General features: G+C 38.0%; 1 protein-coding gene across 1 annotated transcript in view; it reads right to left on the reverse strand.

The window, feature by feature from the left end:
* ABCA12 (ATP binding cassette subfamily A member 12) overlaps window positions 1-21,802 on the reverse strand; it is a 135,578-nt gene that overhangs the window by 73,138 nt on the left and 40,638 nt on the right. Inside the window, exons 19-28 of the mRNA XM_073633579.1 lie at window positions 19,458-19,654; window positions 17,536-17,693; window positions 15,553-15,789; window positions 12,785-12,920; window positions 11,272-11,524; window positions 10,093-10,176; window positions 7,972-8,065; window positions 6,228-6,355; window positions 4,347-4,428; window positions 1,257-1,362 (exon numbers count right to left, since the gene is read on the reverse strand). Of these exons, the coding sequence (XP_073489680.1) occupies window positions 1,257-1,362; window positions 4,347-4,428; window positions 6,228-6,355; window positions 7,972-8,065; window positions 10,093-10,176; window positions 11,272-11,524; window positions 12,785-12,920; window positions 15,553-15,789; window positions 17,536-17,693; window positions 19,458-19,654 (1,475 nt within the window). The remainder of the gene's footprint in view (window positions 1-1,256; window positions 1,363-4,346; window positions 4,429-6,227; window positions 6,356-7,971; window positions 8,066-10,092; window positions 10,177-11,271; window positions 11,525-12,784; window positions 12,921-15,552; window positions 15,790-17,535; window positions 17,694-19,457; window positions 19,655-21,802) is intronic.

Raw genomic sequence — 21,802 nt, forward strand, 5'->3', positions numbered from 1 at the left:
GACTCGGGCGGCACTATTGTTTGCACTGTTGCTAAGTGACTAAACTTTTATCAAATATTTATCATCTGCTGCCCATCGCTCAGTGGGAGGTTACTGCACATAATTAAAGGTCTAGAATTTAGCTAGAAAACAGGAGTCATTTTTGTAATGTAGAAGATATTTTTTTTGCACGGCAGTAGAATGCTTATTTAGATCTTAAATTAAAGGGAGGATACGATGCAAGTCTTTTAAAGCGCCTTGGGGGGCTAGGGGCTATTTACCTTACATGTGAAGTGGATTGGAGCTGTGTGAACAGCAGGCTGCTTATTCATATTCAATGGATAGAAGTACCTTGACACATTCATGTAACTTCAAACGCTACCATAAGCATCAATTTTACATGACTGTTAGATACTGATGTGCTAGAAGTCTTGTCTGTATGTTGAATATTGATACGTACAGTACAGACTATCATATTGGGATAAGGTCAGTGGATTTTCAGTAAAAATGTCTGGTCTGTACTGAGATCTAAGTTTATAGTGTGATCTAAAGCTAAAAGAATACTTTATTGCATAAGCAAAAATCTGAAGAAGGTGAAAGTATATCCTAAAAAAGGGAATTTTTTTACTAGCTAACAAAATATTTGTGATGCAAGACACTGAATTGCCTCTCACATGTCCATATAGGGGGCCAAGGTTCTGAAAGTTAGCAATACTGTATATATACTGTGTGTGTGTATATATATATATATATATATATATATATGTATATATATATATATATATATATATATATATATATATATATATATATATATATATATATATATATATATATATTTTTTTTTTTTTTGTAAAACTATATTAACAATACTGTTGCTACGATTTAGCATGAGAGTATACTAAAACCTAAAAACATGATAGTTCCAGCCCTTACTCAATCTATGCAAAAACTTAAGTTTTGGCTGCAATCCTATTTTAATCCATTACTCACCCTATAGCACACACCTTAAGTGCCTCCATGACACCTGTCTAATTCCCAGAAAAGTGTAGACATATTTATCAGGCTATGTACTTTACTGTCCTGTAGGCTATGCTTTACACCCCTCTGCATTCTTCATACACATAGCACAGCTCAGCATTAGTAGACAGAAACTTGACTGTAATAATTCATACAATAAATGCCTCATAGCTGAACCATAATGGGTTCCTATTGCACTGACTTGTATAATTAATAGCCACTGTAATTATTTTATTCGTTTTTTTTTTTTTTCTTACTGTATTGTGCAGCCTCATCACTTGGTAGATTTGCTCTCAAGAGGAAGTTGCTGAAGCTGTTAAGGAATGCTGGGAGACTGTGACGACCCTCATTATTATACCAAACCTAGACAAAAGAAAGTACATTTTAGTTTAATGTTCATACTTTGATAACAAGCAGAAACAAGCTTTTACATTGAGTTTGCAACAACTAATGTCTTTAAAGCACTGGTATTATCTTAATTAAATAAAAAAGAAACATAATAATTTTAGCAGACATGTAGCACCCAACAATGTGTTATGCTAAAATGTAGTCAAAACTGTGTTTAGTTTTGGCCAGCTTGGGGAAATATTAGATTTCTGTCAGGTTTTACTGCAGTCCGAGGCTTCATTGGAGAGATTCATCCCTTTCCTGTCTGATAAAAAGGTTTTCACAGGACAGGAAATGAGGGGACATTTCTGTAACAGCAACACAGATACTGTAGAATTAAAAACCAAGGCAATCATTAATTGGGCCAGTAGGTAAATGGGGCTTAGCATGATGATGTGGTCTATGACCTCGTGGCTATACCGTGTTGTTATTGTGTTGTTGCCTTTAATCATACGCATCACTAATTTACTAACAGATGTATCAATATGGATGTCACACCGCTTCCTCAAACTCAGTCTATACAAAACTGAGCTTTTAATATTTCCTCCCCCAGATGCCCCTTCCTCTAACTTCTCTGTCGAGATTGATGGCACAACTATCAATTTGTCCTCACATACCAGGGTGCTAGCTGTAACCCTGGCCTCACATCCGATTGTGCCGCCTGCAACATCTTCAAATTACGCTCCTTCTTAATCAACGACACCACAAAGCTGCTAATTAACTCCCCAGTTAACAACCACCTTGACAATTGCAACTCCCTCCTCATTGGCTTTTCTTTACAAAGGGTATTTCCCCCGGCAGTCCATCCTAAATGCTGCTGCCAGACTCATCCATCTTACCAACTGTTCCTGCTACCCCTCTTTGTAAATCTTTCCACTGGCTTCCACTCACTCACCAATAAAATTCAAAATACTAACAGCTTACAAAGCCATCCACAACTCTGTCCCAGCTACATCACTAACCTTGTCTCAAAATAACAACCGAATCATGCTCTTCGGCCTTTACAAGACCTCATGCTCTCTAGCTCCCTCATCACCTCCTCCCATGTTCAACTCCAGGGCTTCTCCAGAGCCTCTCCCATCCTCTGGAACTCTCTACCCCAATCTGTCCGACTATCATCTACTCTATCGATCTTAAGTTGATCCTTGAAAACCCATCTCCTTAGAGAAGCTCATCCTGCTTCTAACTAATAAACTGTCTTTTTACTTTCTCCATCAGCTTATCCCCCACAATTGTATCTTCCTCTTAGATTGTAAGCTGTAACAAGCAGGGCCCTCTATCTCAACTTGTATTGAATTATATTGTGACTGTACTGTTTGCCTTTATTTTGTAAAGCACTGTGCAAACTGTCTAAATTCTAGACAATAATAATAATACTTTACCAGATTAGTATTTAGATGGGCAGGAGACTTGTTTTTTGACTGGGAGCTTGGCAATGCAAGCATCCAACCACCATGACATTCCTTTCCACTTGCATCTATATGTGTTGTATATTTGCATTCAGAAATGGGGTCACGGTTGACCCATATTTTTGTCCCTCATTCAAGTATAACATACATTTCCTTTAAGGAAATGCTACTGATTCCACACCTAGTTAAACATATAGAGGCTTTCAAGCATTCAGCTGGGCCTCACTGACTGAAGCATTTTCATTAGCACAATGCTTTATCAACATCTTAATGTTGCTGGCTTACACTGGTCTGGAGAGTAGGGGGTATTACAATCTATTTTGGAGCATGATATATGAAAGTAAAATGGTCAGTTCAAATGATTCTTTTACCAGTACACTTAATCCTGGTGATCTACAGTGGATAGCCTGAGTGGAGTCACATATCACTGCTGGAAATCAGGCTCTTAGCGCCTCTACAACTCTCCCATAATTGCACCTCTCTCACACTGCACCTCTACGGTTTTCTCACAATTTGAAAGATATACTCTTGAAAACAGCTAGTGCTAGTAAATTCTATTTTACACAGCAGAATCTGACAGTGTATTTGAGAAAATCTGTTTTTGTATGTTATTTAGTACTAAAGTATATAACAATCCACAAATGAGATCTCTAAGGCCCAATGAATTGATCACCCCTACTTAAACGATTAGTTGGTTGAATCTACCAATGCACATGTTGCAGAATACCTCTCTGATTCAGCTGTTTTCCAGTCATGTTAAAATTGCACTAAAATAAATCCGTAACATCAGTAAACCTACAAAACTGTTGGCGCTCCAAGACCAAGGAAACGCTGTTATTATATTACTTGCTAGCAATTAAACAAGCTATCTTCTAGAAAACCTGCACCAGCCTGAATTTTAACATAAAAGAAAATAAGAGAGAGTCATCTTCAGTTTACGTCCATTTCCAGCATTGACAGCTTTGCCATGCAGAAGAGTGACAATAACCAGCTGCTCCTGACTGTTATAATTTGTTCACCTATATGCCTGACAGATGCTTTGTAATCCTACAAACAGCATGAGGTTTTTTTTTTTTTACCCCAATTGCAGGTTCTGCTCTCCCCCTAGAGGTCTCCACTGGCTGAATTTGTTTTATTCTTCTGTTATTTTTTCTATATGTCTTCAGGTTGGTCATGTGAAATGTGGAGTTCACTTCCTTAGAGGTGGGCGGTTCTTCAATGAAGCAGAGAATAGCACTAAATTGCTGATGTCAGCCACACTCTCTGCATCATTACACTAAAGGGGCGGGTAGTGACATCCTTCAGTTATAGTATGTCCTCAGTCTTTCAGGTTGAATGGCACTGGCTGTCTAGACTATATCTTATGGTGATAAGGAAGTAATAAGGAGGACAGCACTGAACAGGAGATTAATATTTCAAACATATCTGCTTTATTGTTTTATTACCTCCTGGGACAGCTAAAGAAAATGCACTGAGTGGGATTTTATAGATAACACAGGAAATATAAATTACATTTTTTTTGTAGTTCCTAAAATACATAATTGATGTTACCTTGCTTAAAGTTAGGTTTTCAGGCAGAGGTAGAAAACTTTTTATTTGTGAGTTAGGAAGGCCATAACTCCATCCTCCATATCTGCAAGAATACAAGTAAGTTATGATTATTATATCAGTATTATTGAGAGAAGTGTTTCTCTGAAATATTTATATGCATCCTTAATTTGATTTTAAACCTGTGTGTTTTAAAAAAAATAATAAACATATCATACTTACCTGCTTTGCGCAATGGCTTTGCACAGAGGTGCCCCAAGCTTCCTCTTCTGGGGTCCCCTGCTTGTGCTCCTGGCTCTACCTGTTCTGAGTGGGCCCCCATAGGAAGCTGCTTACTATTAGGGGTACTCCCTAATAGGCTCTGAAGAAAGGGGTTCTCCCCCGAAACGCGTCAGCCATTGCCTTATCCACCTGATGTCCGGTCCCGGTTTCTTTCTGATGTCTGTTACTGTGCACCTGCAGCTACTGTTCATGCTTGTCATTCATGCTCGTTTGTGAGTATTCATTTGCTGTTTTACCTTTTTTTTAATAAACGCTATCAGTGGTAATGCACTAGGTCGGTGCACCCTCTTTTCCTTCTTTTCTTTTTGTAGCCCATGAATACCCATTATTCTGAAGAGGGCTGCAAGACGGCAGACACCACTGAAGCATTCTGGCCTTACCACACATTGAGGCTCTAGATACCCGAGCGCAGGAGAGAGTTTTTTCGGTAATGTAAGACAGAGGACCTGTCATATTAATGTATCTTATTCAGTCTGCACAACATATTCCAGTGGGCCAGAGCTGAGGTTCCAGGACCATGGACTTTCTGCTAAAGAAAATTTTGTACCTGTTCAGGTATGGGCAGCACCACAGATCAGGGCACAAAGAACTAATATACAGCTAATTGTCAATTTACTAATTCTAAGTGCCCAGCTAGGGCTCTGTAATCTGCAAGTGTTCTTTTTTGTCTAAGAAAGATTTATGTTACTTGAAAATGTATGCACTTTCTGTGAATGGTCATTGCATGTGGAAAGTTTATTAGTGGCTTGGTCTTGATATTGGAGCCTATTGTGCTACAGGGCCTGCTTAGGGATCTAGCTTGGAATCTTGGTATGCAAGGCCTTGCTAAAGTCAAGTACGGTGGCTTCCCTGTGTTACCAAGGGTGTAAAATGTATAAGAGAGATGTCAAGTGCTATAAGATGGGCTGGTGGAGTTAGGGATATACTCAATATTACGTTCTCAAAAATGCTATGGATTCCATGGTTGGGGCAGGTAAGAACAGATCAAGCTGCAGGCTGAAGAAGAGAGGGGATGTGGTCCTTGTATGTCTGTGTGTGGGGCTACAGTGAAGAAGCAGCTTCTGGCCTGAAAAGTGTTATTGTCGGTATTGAGTGTATGAATTAATTGGCCTCAGGTCTCTGAAGTGTTAATATCCATGCAGTGTAAGTGACTATACAAAGTTATATGTCTTGCAGTGCTATCAGGTGCCCCTAGGGCAGTGATGAGTGAGGTGTAACACGCCACCTCTCAACATACCTATACCTGGTATCTCTCTAAGTAGAAATAAAGACAATTGAGATAAACATGATTTTTTTTAGATATTTATCCATCTCTCCCACTCCCTCTAACCCATCCTACCCAGCGTTGGGTTTTCCTTACCTAGTGAGGTTATTTATACTCTAAATCTCTTCATCCGGGTCCCTCGCCATCACTGTTTTCTCCTGTGGGGTCCACTAATACAGTACTGCACGTTAACCCGCTAAACCCCACATTAATGGGCATTTAGGATTTTTTCTTAACCCACCAATCAGAGAGAGAGGGATGGAGGGGTTGGGGGTACTTTAGTTCTGGAGGTGGGCTCTAACAGTAAAAAAAAAGTGCATTGAAATTGGAAGACTTACCGCTTCTGTATATATTCCATGGTTGTAGCGAGAAGATAGTTTTCCATGTTTGTTCCAGTGGCATTGTACAACATCTGTTTGGAGAAGGTCATACGGTGGGGAGGAGTGTCACCAAATGAATCACAAGACTGCAGAATAAAACACAATACAACAGTGAAAAGTACAATCCATAGTAATCAACCAGACACTCTCTCCTTACAGTAACATGAATTCTGATTTGACATGGGTTGCTGATCTTTGCAAATTATTGTTGCTATTTGCAGTTATTGCTTATTAACTACCCAAAGCACATTAGGCTACAATCCACAATCCAGAGACAGATACAGAGACATACTCTGTTGTGTATGTATATATATATTTTTAGCTACATAAGACATGCAGATGCTATCTTTATTAGCTACCAGGGCAGGTCAATATTCATGTCTAATGAAAGCATTGTAATGAGAATCAGACTGAACTTTCAAAGTCCTGAACACCAGCTCAAGTTTGGCATAGTCTTGTCCAGTAATGATTCCAGCTTACATAGTCTTTATCCATTGTCAGTTTCATGTAAAAAGCCAAGAATGTACTAGATTCATTTGCCTACATTCACATTCATTAGCTGGCCTTTGGATAGGTTATAAACCTCTTTAGCAGTAGGTGCAAAGGGAAAAACTGCAGGGCATCCGATGTAAGGTGAATGTATGCAATAAAATAGCATAAAAGAGTCGCGCTACAAAATAATAATGATATAACAACCATAAATGATGATAATTATATAGCAATCATAAACAATGTGCACAAAAAGTAAACAATCCAAATAAAGTCCAGGTGTGAATTTAGTGAGAGAATTTGAGTCTTCTTCCCCGGATTAAGTCACCTGTGAGGAAACGTGTATGGTGGAACAACGTGCTGACGCCATCGCGTGACTCTGCTCCCAGAAGTGTGGGTTGCCTACTGTATGCTAGCTGGCGAGGATTTCTTTTAAAGGTGTTATTTGCATTATATTGATGTAAGTGCAATCTTATATCTTTTATAAATTTACTAAAAGGTTTTACACTATGCGGAGCATTTTTTTCAATATTTTTGGGGTTGAGCCTATGGGGATGATACAGAGACGATCACTACTGCTCAAACATCTGCCTCTAAAGGAATGCTGCATGAAGACCCTGGCTGGGTTGTTTGGCCACAGGCTCGGTTGACATTTCTTTTTAGAAGGCCCTGTGAAGCCGGTAAGCCTGCATTCTTTCCACACTGAGGTGGTTGGCCTGGATTTCACATTTATTTTATGATTGCTATATCATTATTATCATTTGAATACATTTTTGTGCAGCAATCCTTTGAAATATATATATATATATATATATATATATATATATATATATATATATATATATATATATATATTCACACATACATGATGTATATCAGGAATTTCAAAACATCAGTCAAGATTCTTTGACCTTATTCAGTAACATAGTACTGAGAGAAAGTGTACATGATAACATGCATCAGCCAAATGTAAATTCAATTAGTACAAGCATAATACAAGCTGCCTAAAGTCGCTGTCTTTTTATTGTGATTATCCCCTTTGCACTTTGTCATTAATAAACACATTTAGCTTATTATTTGAAAGATGCATGGAAAAGAAAAAAATGAGACAAATCTAAATCTACTACATTTCTAATTGACAAGCCATATGATTTAACATAAGGGTTCTACTTCTTCAGTCAGATGGAGAACACAGAGATCTCATTCCACCTACCATGATTCCAGCTGTGCAGTTGCAGTTGTTATATGTGGGCATCTGCTTATCAGAGTAGTTCCATGACCCCATGCTGTTTGCAGGCAAGCATTGCCTATAAGAAACACGACAGATGAATGTAATACATCTGCTGGTGCATTTCATAATTTGCTACATATTTCCCAACATGACCCTTTAAACTGACCATTCTCTCACCTATCAACTGCTATTGCATGCACTGAACTAGGTGACAATTTTGTGTCATCTACTATTTACCTAATGTAACTATTTTGCTTTCATGATCTGTAAAGCAAAAAACATATGGCTTACTATATGCATAAACCACATAATGATGGTTACCTGCATGTTTGGACTACTGTTTACCTAATGTAACTATTTTGCTTTCATGATCTGTAAAGCAAAAAACACATGGCTTACTATATGCATAAACCACATAATGGTGGTTACCTGCATGTTTGGACTTAAAGTGATTGTAAAGTCTTGTTTCTTTTTTTTTTTTAAATAACAAATATGTTATACTTGCTTCCTCTGTGCAGTTGGTTTTGCACAGAGCAGCCCAGATCCTCCTCTTCACGGGTCCCCCTTTGCTGCTCCTGGCCCCTTCCTCCTATCGAGGTCAGCAGCTTCCTATGGGGGCACCCGAGCCATGTCACAGCTGTGTGTCCATTCAGACATGAAGCCCTGCCCCTCTCTCCCCTGATTGGCTGACTGACTTTGACTGACAGCCGCCGGAGCCAATGGCGCTGCTGCTATGTCTCAGCTAATCAGAAGGAGTGTCCCGGAAAGGCTAAGACAGTCGTGGACATCGCTGGAGAGAGATGGGGCTCAGGTAAGTAATTAGGGGGTTTGCTGGGGTGACTGCTACGCACAGGAGGTGCATACAATGCATTAAGATGAAAAATACCTTCTGCCTTTACAAATCCTTTTTTTCGTTTTAGAGTAGAGAATAATTAAACACCCTGTTTTTTTTTATTTTTCTTTTGCTGTCTATGTCTTATTTTGTGAGCTTATTCCACCAATGGAGTGGGGGAAATCCCCTCTGAGATAGTTATCACCAGAACAGGTGTCCCCATTGGAAGATTTCATACCAGTGGCAATGACCACTAGGATGCATAGAGGTTATATAACCCTTGGATGGAAACAGACTCCAATTAAAACTTGACAAGGGTTCTAGCCCCAATCTATTCAAAACTAAAAGAAAAGTTTTGGCTAGAGATACACTTTCAACAACTAAATGGGATCTCATCAGACAAAAACAAAATAAAAAAAACAGGTTAGGTTCAAGCCTGACTTTAAGGGACATTTGTGAGCAATCTATTAGAGATCTGTGTACAAAGAAATGTTTTAGGGTGGGTAGACGTGCTGATTTCCGACTGACAACAATAGATGATGGGAAATCTGAATGTCTTTGATAAATTCAAACCTAATAAATCTTGAGCCTGAGTAAACTGGCAAATCTATATATTTCACTAATGGCAATGAATTGGTTTCCTTTTCACCAAATAGAAGGGAATGATATGCAATCAATATTAGAGAGATTTTTCAGCACGTTGAAGATATTTTAGTGCACTTTTTTGGAGGATCTCATAACTAAAACAACGCTGACACCTACTATATCACTTGGACTTATCAGTCCATACATGGTTACTCTTGTACTATTTTTTCAAATAAGTACAAGTAGTAAGTAAACTCAAGTAAAGTAACTCAATGCAATCACTTACTGATCTCTTGGGCAGTCCAGAACTGTTTGAACAATAAAAAAATAAAATTTTTGTGGTTTGTTGCTAAACTGTCTATATTCTTGAAGCTTTAATGAGTTGCACTGTCCATACTGAGAGTCTGCCATCAACAAATTAACTGAATAAATGTATCCATCCCACAGAAAAATATTAATTCAGTTAGTTGTGGCAGAATTTTGATAGCAAAGTGTGCAATTTAGTACAAAATATTGACTAAATAAAGCTGTATATCAATCACCACCCCACAGAGGGGGTGCAAGGTAATAGGATATTCCTAATAAAACTGAGCCAAATGCTAGAGAAGACCCTTAAAACGGGGAGGTCATAGCCAAGAGCAACCCATTAGGGCAAGAAACTCTTACAAATTAAATATTATACTTACGCTGCATTGTCCAAGCAGAAATTGTCTATACCAGGGAATGAGGACATTGAATTCATCAAACTTTCACTGCTCATGTTACTTATACTGAAAAGATAGTAAGAATATCAAGCAATATATGAAAGATAAAGTGTTGCAAAGAGTATATTCTTTAATATGAAACTATTTACATTTCCAGAAATTTAATGCAGCAATGGATAATTTATAGGTCTTAATAACCTATTTGGATTTTCAATCTGTGTGGATAAATGGATGCAAAGAACATGATAAAAAGATTCAGGTTTCAAATAAAAAAAGAAAGAAATGCCTAAATTAGTCAAAATGGCTGGCAGAGACCAGCTTACATTTTATAATACAGCATGTCTAACATCTCCAAAAAATCTGTATTATATTAAATACACATTTGAATAGAACATTTTTAGTTAAAATGACAAAGTAAATGGTAATTATATTCTAGCAGGTGAATCCAGCACAATATTTTTTATTATAATGCAAGAAAAATGTGCAAAGCAAAGTAACCCATTGCAATCAATCAACAGCTGCCATTTTTCTGATGAAGAAGATTCTCTGTAGTGCATTATTATATGAGATTACATACCATTGTATTAGTAAAATGAAGTATAGCATAAATATTGTACTGACACATTGAAAACTGTTTGAAGAGAAAAATCAAATTATTTGGTATGGGTACATGCATAATTTTATGCTTTGCACCATCTTGTTAAATACATATCTTTCACCTAACAAAATAGCACAAAGAGCAAAAGTATACACTGGAACCAATCAAAAAGAAATAGTATGATGACTACATGTAACTGATAGCAGCTCATTCCTGGTTGTTAAAAGTCACAGCTTTTTATTGCTGTATGCACTGTGTTATTAAAGGAGCTTCACTAAGGTTGGTTTATGGGTAGAGTATGTTCACTTTGCAAGGGAGTTTATTGTGGTTGAAATTCACTTTGCAAAGGTTCCCAATCATGGGCAATTAATTTTTTTTGACTGAATGAGGGAAGTTAACAGAGCTTCATCTCATTCACTAAGATAAGGGAAAATCTGGTCCATCTTGTAGAACAACCTATTTGCATTTAACAAATCAACCTCACTGTTTTTAATAGAAGGCCAAAGCTTTCCATAGAAAAAGTTAGTATATGTAATGTAAAAATGTTAAAAAGTCATCCTTACCCAAATACCACTGCTTGCTCTGTGGTGCCATACAGTTCAGGAGTTAACAAGAGCTTAGGATATTCTGCAGTACTTGTTGAGAGTGACCCAAGGCCCATAGCCGCAATAACAAACAACACTGGGAGGAGGATCTGAGAAATTAGACCTTTCCAGTTCCGCTTGGAATTATGAAATCTCTTAATGAATATGGCCCCAACCTTCCTAAAGAAGAGCTTCACTCCTTTCACTCGTTCTTTCTTGGTCAGAGGTTGGTCTATTTAATTAAAAGAAAATACAGTAGGTAAGTAATATTTATTTTAATAGTTTATGTATCCTGCATGCACCTTGATAGAAAACATGACTGATTAATACTTTTGTTTTAAATGAGAACAATACAAAAATATAAATTTAATATTCATGGGATGTGGGATGGGATCCTGTTTAAAGAAAAATGCATCTATAGAGAGTACAAAGGTACAAAATTTCCTTAATCACTCTCCTCACTTCAATATGCCCATTGCTCCATCTGTCATCATATCAAGGAATTCCTCACTGAGCTTTATTATGTTAATCCACTGAAGCCAATGGCAACATAAACAGTGGGGAGCGAAAACTTACAGAGTTAAATTACCTAAAGGTGACTGCAGATGGACACATATCAGAAAGATATCTGCAAATCACCTTGTGAGTTTTTTCAGCCATAGGACCAGCCTCATTACCGACCCATTGCTGGCAGGGTGCATGCACACCACTATCCTTCATTATTCCGCACAAAACATTGACAAAAAGTGGCCTCACTAAAAATTTCCAGTTGCAAAATGTCCTTGTATAATAGAGAGAATTCTAAACATCTGAAGCTTTTGTTTCACAAAGAATTTATTAGGTTTTACGGTAGTGAACAATGTATGTTTCCAAGAAGAGAGGGTACATAAATGTATAACAAGAAGAGAAGAACACAATGGATACCCAGCCATTTTAAAGAGGTGTAGATACAGAGGTAAGTTACATACATTGTTGGAAGATCAAAAACTTTGTAAAAAAGAAAATTATTTAGCGTATATGGCCAACGGGGATTGCTCCTCATTAACATTGCAGATTGCCTCTGCTGGGGGGAAGGGAGGAGGATCAGTTTTTCCATATTTTGGAGCTGAAGACCAAAAAATAAGAGAGGGAACGAGGGACCAGAAGAGCGGGTGAGAGAAGGTAAAAGAGAGACAGGGAGGAGAAGAGAGGGATTATGGAACCCGTCTGAGGAAAGTGTGTGTGTGTGTGTGGGGGGGGGGGGGGTGTTGATATTGTCTCCTAAGAGCTCAAAAACAGCCTGGTTATTACAGGCAATGTGTGATTTTAGAGCATTGCTTGCACCATTTATGGCCAGCCTGAGATAAGTACAACTTTAACCACAATATTTTTTAAGCCTCCTCCCAAAATACATATTACATACATGTTACATATATTCTTTGATGTTGAATATCCTATTTTAGCAGACTGAATAAAGACTTTAAAATGTTCCTCTGCAGCCTTTGAAACATACCATCTTTATCAGTAATACTATAAGAACTTGTGGAAGATTCATCCTCCGTTACATAATTGTTACTCGGAATAGGTACAGCCCTGTGGGAGAAACTCTGGTCATCCTCATCAAGTCCATCAGTTAGCTTTAGGTACACCTGCAACAAAGTAAAAGCAGTCAACATCTGTAATCAGAGAAACCTTATGCTATTTTATAGGCAGAGGGACAGCAGGCTGAGCAAATCAAACCTGACTTTTATTTGCCTGGCTGTGGACTCAAGTTCTTCCTTGAGGATTCCAGGGCACTCCCAAGTCAGCTGTAAGATATAACTCCTCCAGCCTCTTCTGTGACTGGCCTATAGTCTCCTCTAAGTCTTGTCTTAAAGTACCAGTATATCAAACCCAAAAACAAAAAAGTAATATACAGTATTGCACCTTGCCATCATTAGATGTGATGGAAACGTTATTTTTTAAATTCTTTTATGCTTTTTTATTTTATTTTTACCTACTGATCTGGCCAGAACACATTTCCTGTGTTAGCGGTCATGATTGGATGATGAAATGTGTCAAAATCATGACTGCATGATGTCATTATGCTGACACGAACCAGAAGTCGACCATCTTGCATAGGTATCTAAAGCCAAAGTCTTACCTTAAGGGAGAAATGCTTGTTTACAAAGGCAATCATTTCTATGTGCACTGGATGAGGTGCACTAGTTTTGTGAGTAAGATTTTAACTCTTTGTTTTAATAAATTGATCTGGTAAGCTGATATATTGTGCAATAAGGTTATTATTGTTCCTTTGAGCTACTTTTGGAGGAAAGATGTTCGTATGTGGAGAAAGACACAGATAAATGTTTGCATGGAGACAAAGCCCTTTTAAAGGGCAAGGTACATATTGGGCACATTTTCAATAGGTCAAAATCTGAATATCACTGGTGAACGTTTCATTTTTTATGGACTCAAATTGAAGTGGAAGTAAAAGTAGGTGGACTATATGCTTTTTTTTCACTATATATTTTTTCACTATTATCATTTGCATATAAGTGGATGTCACACTGCATTTTGGACTTGGCACTTTATTTTTGGGATTGACATTTTTTTAGTCACATGGATTTATTATTCATGCATTTTGAAAGTGATTTATATGCTATGTAAATAGTTTAGTTTTGTTTAATTGCGCAGAGTTTTATTTATTTTTATTGCATTTCCTGTGTTAGGGTGGTGCCAACCTGTGGAGAAGGTAGTGTTAGATGGGCTAGTAGATTTAGATGGCATTACATAAATGACCAACAAATTAAAGCCAAACTCCAGCTAACACTTTTTACACAGATACAGGACCTATTTTCCCTTTGTGATATTAACTTAATTAAAGTGATTGTAAAGGTACATTTTTTTTTAAAATAACAAACATGACTATACCTACCTGCTCTGTGCAATAGAATTGCATAGAGTGGCCCCAAATCTCCTTTTCTCAGGTCCCCCACCGGTGCTCATGGCCCCTCCTCTCTGTCCAGTGCCCCGATGGGAAGCCGCTTCCCAGCGAGACCCGGAAGTGAAGGGAGAGAAGAGCTGCAGATTTGGATGGCACTGGACTGAAGGGGGGCTCAGGTAAGTAAAAGAGGGGGTGAGTGTGGATGCTAATGCCTAAACATTTTTTACTTTAATGCAAGGAATGCATTAAGGTAAAAAATGTTTAGGCTTTAGAACCACTTTAATAATAGTTGATTGTTGTAAGAACCCCTGTCAGTGCTAAACGGTTTGTCTCAGCTTTCTATCTGTTTCTTCTGCTAGACAGCTTTGTCTCTTAAAAAAAGTTGAAAAACAACAGACATTACTGGCAGTATCAAATGTGAGAATAAAGGAAAAAAAGGCATAAAAGAAAAATGCAGCCACCACAGATAAGGACAAATAAGCTATATTGCATTTTAATTTTTAACTTTGGATACAATTTAAATATCCCTAAAGGGAGCCTTCCTGGAAGAATTCATAGTAGATACCCAAGCCATATCAGGTCCAGTGATTAAACACATTCTAAATGTATTACATTAAAACCACCACCCTTTCCAGAGTATTTTAATAGAGGTACAATCAGTAAAGGTATTTGGAATGTTATAGTGGAATGACAATACACAATGTTTTGTCCTTTTAACAGTGGTAGCCCGTCCATAAGGGGCGCAGGTGTGCCGCCCCCGTAATCCATGCGCCCGGCCCCTAATCTACATTCAAGGTGATGGATGCATGGATTCCAATGGGTTTTTTTTTTTTAAGCACATGATTAGAGCCTGAGGCTCTAATTGACTTCCAAACAGGGTGGGTTCGGGGCCCAGAGCACTGTGCTCTGAGGCCACCCACTTATGTGACAATAGAGAATTAATATTCGCTATAGTCTTCCAGATTCTCCTCCCGGCCACTCAAGAAGCGGGTCCTGAGACCAATCAGGTCTCAAGACTAACTTCCTGTTCAACCGGGAGGAGAAGCAATGGCCCTGGATCTTCTTTCCCCCTGCCTCCTAAAGTAAGGTCCATCTCCCACAGAGGGGGGGGGTGGCGGTGGATCACTTCCGCCTTCCTTTCCGGGAAGTATTGGGGGGTGGCGTTAGTTTTCCGCCCCCCCAAATATTAATCTGCCGCCCCCCCATATGTTTAACACCAGCCGCCACTGCTTTTTAAGATAGTATGTGATGTGTGTCCTGATTGAAGAGAGTGACCGTGCTGTCAATTTGGTGATTATAGTACTTGAACATTTTTCAACACTTTGGTTTCTCAAGAAGTTCATGTGTAATCTCACCTCTTCTATAGTTGTATCTGAGATGCCGTAGCAGCCTAAACTCAGATCATGCATGTTAGCATCCAGATCTCGGAGTAGAGATAAGTAGGCACTTGATATCTCAGCTCTGAATGGTGGTAAGACATAGACAAGTTCTCCTCCCACATCTTCTTTTAGTGTTGCTTCAGGAATATGTGATTGGATAAGAGCCGTCACCCTCTCAGACTCGCATAACCTATCATTCTTCTGGTTGGGGAACTGGAATAGAAGAGATTTAATAAGAACAACCAAACGTGGTCAGAATCCATGTAATTTACAGACAAAAGTTACAGTATTCTAAATCTGGTCTCCACAGTTAAAATGCATATGCAAGTCCTGTTTTAGCTACCAAAACATTTGTAACTTCGTTAGGCTGAATTTCTGATCCACACAATGCTCTTTTTATTTTATCTTTTTTTTTTTATCTGAGTGACCATGTGTTTTGTATACCCTTTCCTAGGCAACACTTGGTTCCCCGCTCTGTAGCCAATCATATAAAAAGTATACATAATTCTTTCCTGATTTTAATAATAAACAGCTTCTAGAAATACAGCGACAGATGACTGTGTCTCCAGATTGTTACATGTGCCTATCTGTTTATATAGGTGTAAAATACTACCAAACAATGTTCAGTTGAATTTTATTTCCTTTGCTCCAGGCAGAAAAAAATAAATAAATTTGTACAAATGGCATGAAAAAACCTTCATGTTAAAATGAAATGCCCATTAAAAGATAAACTTAGAAACAGCATGTGCAATATCATTTAATAACTTCAGATATTTAATGAACTTATTTGATATATTATCTGTTTGTATGTATAATTATAAAAATAAAAAACAATTATTTGATAAAAAAAGAAACAGCATGTACTGCAATATTCAGCTTCAGACAAGAGATTGTTTTCACATAGCACTATTTTTTATGCTGCTAGTTATCCTCGGTCCTCTGACAAGCATCATTCAACCCAATTCCTCTGAGCCCATGTCATCCTGGACTTGCCCCAATCTGTGACTGAACACACAACAATATTTTAAGCTTTAACAGACTTTTAAAATGTTTGTTCGTCTCATTCAAGGTCAGAATGATAGCTGAGAAGAAGAGCAGAATGGATACAAATGAGATTATTAATTGGATTGCAAAACCCTTGCATTTAGCACGCAGTTTTCAACCCACAGTTGTCAAGTTTCCATGGAAAGTGAGCAGTATATCTGTATTTAATTGTTTGGCCTTGTATATCTCCTGTGCCTTCATTAATGTATGGTCCATGCATTCAATCACAAAGTTCTTTATGCACAGGATTATAGGGGCTGTAGAAGGAGAGTTGGAATCTGTTCCATGTCCTGGCGCCCACTTATCATAGTTTATGCATGCACAGTGCATCATTATACTGCCTTTGCTTTTATTTCATGGCCTTGTGATGGAGGAATGTCTAGATTGTGAATTAGAACTTCTAGAGTCGATAAGCCGGTTCACACTAGAGGTCAACCCAATAAGATTCATCAGGCCCTGATGTTTTAAAATCAGAAAATAATTAATTTGGCTGGTAACTTTGATTCTCAGGGCTGAGCTGAGCTAAGGAAGGGATAGTTATGTGTTAACCATTTCAGCTGCAAGTAAAATGGTGTTTTGATCGTTCTGTTAATTCATTTTTTTTCTGCTTGGGAGATAGATCAAATTCTGCAGCTTTAACATTCTATGAAAAGGAATCTTACTGATCCTGCTGGAACATATTAAACTGGCTACATTGTCATAAACAATTGATCTGGATATACAATTATTGTCTCTACAAAGAATGTTAGATTGTCACCTTTGTTTGAAAAAATAAAATATTTTTATCTAATAACCATATACCAGTAATTTAGCTACAGATAAAATGACAAGTCAAGACACTAAGATGTTAAATTGTAGACTATACATCCTTGGCCTGTCTTTCTTGCTAATTCTAAGAAATAGAAATTAACTTACTTTTTTGGTGAGCGTGAGATGGTATCCACTTCCAAATTTCTCTTTGAGGAACATTGGGGTCCCGCAACACCTTAGACCCCCTTGCTCAAGAAAGGCAATGCGATCACTCAGTACTTCTGCTTCATCCAGGTGATGTGTGGACAGGATTATTGTTTTATCTGAAGTCAAAAGGTGCAGTGTTAATTGTCTATTTATTGGATGCAAAAATATGATTGTTACAGTTTTGATGTCTTATTATCACAAAAGAGTTGGAAAGAATTAGGAAGAGTGATTGCACTGTACCATGAGAAACTCTCCCTTGGGGCTAAATTAAAATCTCTATATTTAATACAAAGAAAAAATAAAATAAAAGTCACATCAAACATGACGTAAAGGTGAACACTATTAAAATAACTTTGAATATTTACTCAGTGAAGCTATATTATACTACAAGGATTAGTCTATACATGATTTAATATTTTATTTGGTTAAAAGTTGGCATAAAGAATTATTCCCTGACTTGTCATATTACTCTGGAACTGTGGAGGTAACATGATGTTTCTACCCTCCAATTGGTTTGGTGGTGATCAGGGACACTGTAACTGGTGTGGCAGTAATTAGTTACAATGTGAATAGTGTGGCTGGGATCAGGGAAAATATGACTGGTGTGGTGGTAATCAGGGACAAAATGACTGGTGTGGTGGTAATCAGGGACACTGTAACTGGTGTGGCAATGATCAGGGACAATATGACTGGTGTGTTGGTGATCAGGGACACAGTAACTGGTTTGGCGGTGATCGGGGACAACATAAATGGTGTGGCAGTGATCAGGGACACTGTAACTGGTGTGGCGGTGATTAGGGACAATATGACTGGTGTCGCGGTGATCAAGAACAATATGACTGATGCAAACATGATTAGGGACACTGTGAGTGGGTGGCAGTGATTAGAGACACTGTGGCTGCACTGTGGTGATTAGAGACACTGTAAGGGAACTACTCTGATTAAGGACACTCTGAGTGGATTGCGGTGGTTCGGGACACTGTGAGCGGGTGGCAGTGATTGGGGACTCTGACTGGTGTGGCAGTGATTAGGGATACTGACTGGCAGCACTGGTCTGGTGACATTGTACTGCTGTGGTAGTGATTAGAGATAATGGCACTGACATACAGTTATATCAGAGCAGCCAGCCAATTTACATGATCCCTGCCACAGTGGTTGTTTTACTTTTTTTTACATATTGTCACCAGAGCAGTACAGTGTCACTATAATGACACTATACTACTCTGGGGGTGATCAGGGATTTTTTTTTTTTTTACATTCTGATTGCTTATTACAGTGATGATCCCTGAATAAGCAATAATAATAAATGGACACCCCCCCCCCCCCCCCGTCTAACTCCAATACCAACTACCCTGTAAAAGGAAGATTCATATACTTACCCTCAGAGCGCTCCAGTCTGGTCATTTGATCTCCTCAGTAGCCAGCTTCAGGAGGGGAAAGGAAAAAAGACAAATATGGATAGAATGTTTGGCCAGTGATGTCACCCATAGGCTTACTATGGGTATCCACTGTCGGCTGTCCCTACTCTCTCCTGAAGCCAGCTTCGAGGAACTAACACCACCTTCTTTAGATGTTAGAAAGGGGTGGGAGCCATTTTAAGCTTAGTTAGTTTTAACCTGGACTTTTACTTTAATAGTAAAAGAGTATCCTCTTTTTGACAAATGCCTAGTTTGCAACACAATAAAACCACAGTGTTGTAATCTAAGCAACTGCTTATTAATAATGTCAACCAGACATTATTGTCATGCCATTAAATGATTACAAATGTCACATGTAGGTGACTCTTAAAACATCTTTTAGATTTTTTTAGGTTTACAAGTATGTAATGAATTGTACATTTCAGGAGGCAATATTATACAATGTAACTCTGTAACTTGTACCTTTCTTGTTTTTGGAAATGACTTCCCAGATGCTGCGCCTTGAACATGGGTCTACTCCAGTAGTGGGCTCATCTAAAACAACAACCTTGGAGCCACCAATTAGGGCTATGCAAATAGACAACTTCCTCTTCATGCCACCAGATAAGGTCTTCACAGGCTTGTGTCGATGATTGTATAGTTCAGTATCTTTCAATGTTCTGCAAACAAAGTAGCCAATGTCATGCTGGAGACTGTATTACTCTGTTAGGTACACGCCTTCATGTTCACAGGTAGGACAATGATAACATTTGGGGACATTTTAACAACAATAACCTAATTACCTTTTAGTGGTAGTATACTTAAGCCCCATACACACGATCCGAATATCGGACGAATGATCGTCCGTTTTTGTTTGCATGCTAATCTCACATCGAATCTGATGAGTTTACTAAAGTCCCGAAAATTCCCGTACGACAGAATAAAAATTCGGAAGCGATGTCATGTGTTGCAATGCATTTGTATTGCATTTTCGAACGATAGCTGTACCGATTAAACGAAAATCGTACGATCTGGCATCGTACGGAAAAAATTTCCGTGCATGTCCGATAGAATAATATCGGATGAACTGTCCTGATCGGCTCTCGAAAGCTCTGTACTAACGATCCGATTATCGTACGATCGTTTCGAATGCGGCATTTTACGTACGATTTTCGGATCGTGTGTACGGGGCATTACAACATACAGTGTGTGCTACATTAATTGAGGAACAAAGTAAAATAACACAATAGTAGGGAAAGCTGCCACTGCATCAGAGAAGCTATTCTTTTCCTGGTTCAAACTTTCCTTATCTTGCCTTCAAAAGGAAGGGTCACACATTTTTTGCACACATGGATGACAGTCACCTTCATGGGTGCACCATAAAAGGGTAGATTTTTTTTAAAGCAGAAGGTTACCAATTTCATCTGCATGGCATTGCAGTTGTGTTATAAATCCAATTACACTTGTCTGAGTTCCTCTTTAAGAAAATAAAACTGTATTACAAATGTATGGATGTATACTGTATAGAAAGTACATTCTTGCTAAAATAAAATATTCGACAACAGTGAAAATGCACTGCAGCAGTAAAAAGACCCTAATGAGCATTTGCATTTATATTGTGTTTTATATGTATACAGAATTCCAAAATGTTCCACAAACACTCTGCAATCAATATAGGATCATCCGGAAGAAAAAAAATGCAGTGAGGCATCGTTTTGCCATCTCCTATCATTTTTCTGGACCATTGATCAGAAAGTTCAGAGCTAGAGATATTTAACTGTGATGAATCAGTACCTCTGTCAGTAACTTTCACAAGAGACATAGAAGAGGAAGACAGATAAAATGGTTCTTATCAGGTATTAAAAGGAAAATAAAAAACTTCTAAATTACATCTGACTGGGAATTGAACTCACATCTTGTCATAGCTGCCCTCTTTCCATTTAAACATGCATGAGAAGCAAAAAATGTTGTTCTCTAACTTGGGAAAGGTTTTTAAAGTAAGACAAAGATTAAGGAACAATACCTAACGTTATGTTTAGACATACATTCAGCAAAATGTCTTTTGGGTATACCAGTCCTGCTTACACAAAACCTGTTCTTTCTAGATGCACAGTTCTGATTCAGAAATTTAATCCATTTCAATAAACTGTAGAAAAAAGGTTTTCAAATCTTGAGGTCGATTTAATCCCTTCTAAGCATCAGTTTGCCAAATTGTTTCAATTCAGTTATTTTAACCGCTAACGCCAAAATAGATACATTTTTTTTTCCAGATTAGATGTGAATGTGCCATGTTTCTTTCTTATATTTATTTTTTTTTGCAATTGTAAGACAATTGTTGTTTATGCATAAATGATTTGAATTGTTGTAAGATGTAATTATAGAGAGCTGTTGTTAAGAACATAAACTATTCAGGCATACAAGTGACAAGAAAAAAAAGACACCAACGTATTGCATTTCCCATTAAATATGTCTAAGATCAATGAAAAAGGTAATTTAAAATAACATTTATGTTGCAGAATGCCTTTTACATTTCCTTTATAATTATGTGAATATACCAGATAATTACCAATTAAAGAAGACCTGTCATGGCTGTTATTTGCTAAAGCAGGAGCTGCACCAGGGGCTGGTGTACTGTAGCCCCACTCCTGGAAAAGGCACTAGTTTCAAGTCAGGTTCATGAATTGCACTACTTTAGGCTAAAGAATTAGCCATGCCACCAGGATTTAGGCAATAGTAGCCATCAGCACTGGCTAGCAACCTAAGCTGTGCCAGGCAGCATGCCATTTAACAAGTTTCTTTTTAAGAGTTCTCTCATCTTTGAAATTGTA

The sequence above is a fragment of the Aquarana catesbeiana genome, linkage group LG06 (assembly GCF_042186555.1).
Source record: "Aquarana catesbeiana isolate 2022-GZ linkage group LG06, ASM4218655v1, whole genome shotgun sequence".
In the NCBI taxonomy this organism is placed as follows: domain Eukaryota; kingdom Metazoa; phylum Chordata; class Amphibia; order Anura; family Ranidae; genus Aquarana; species Aquarana catesbeiana.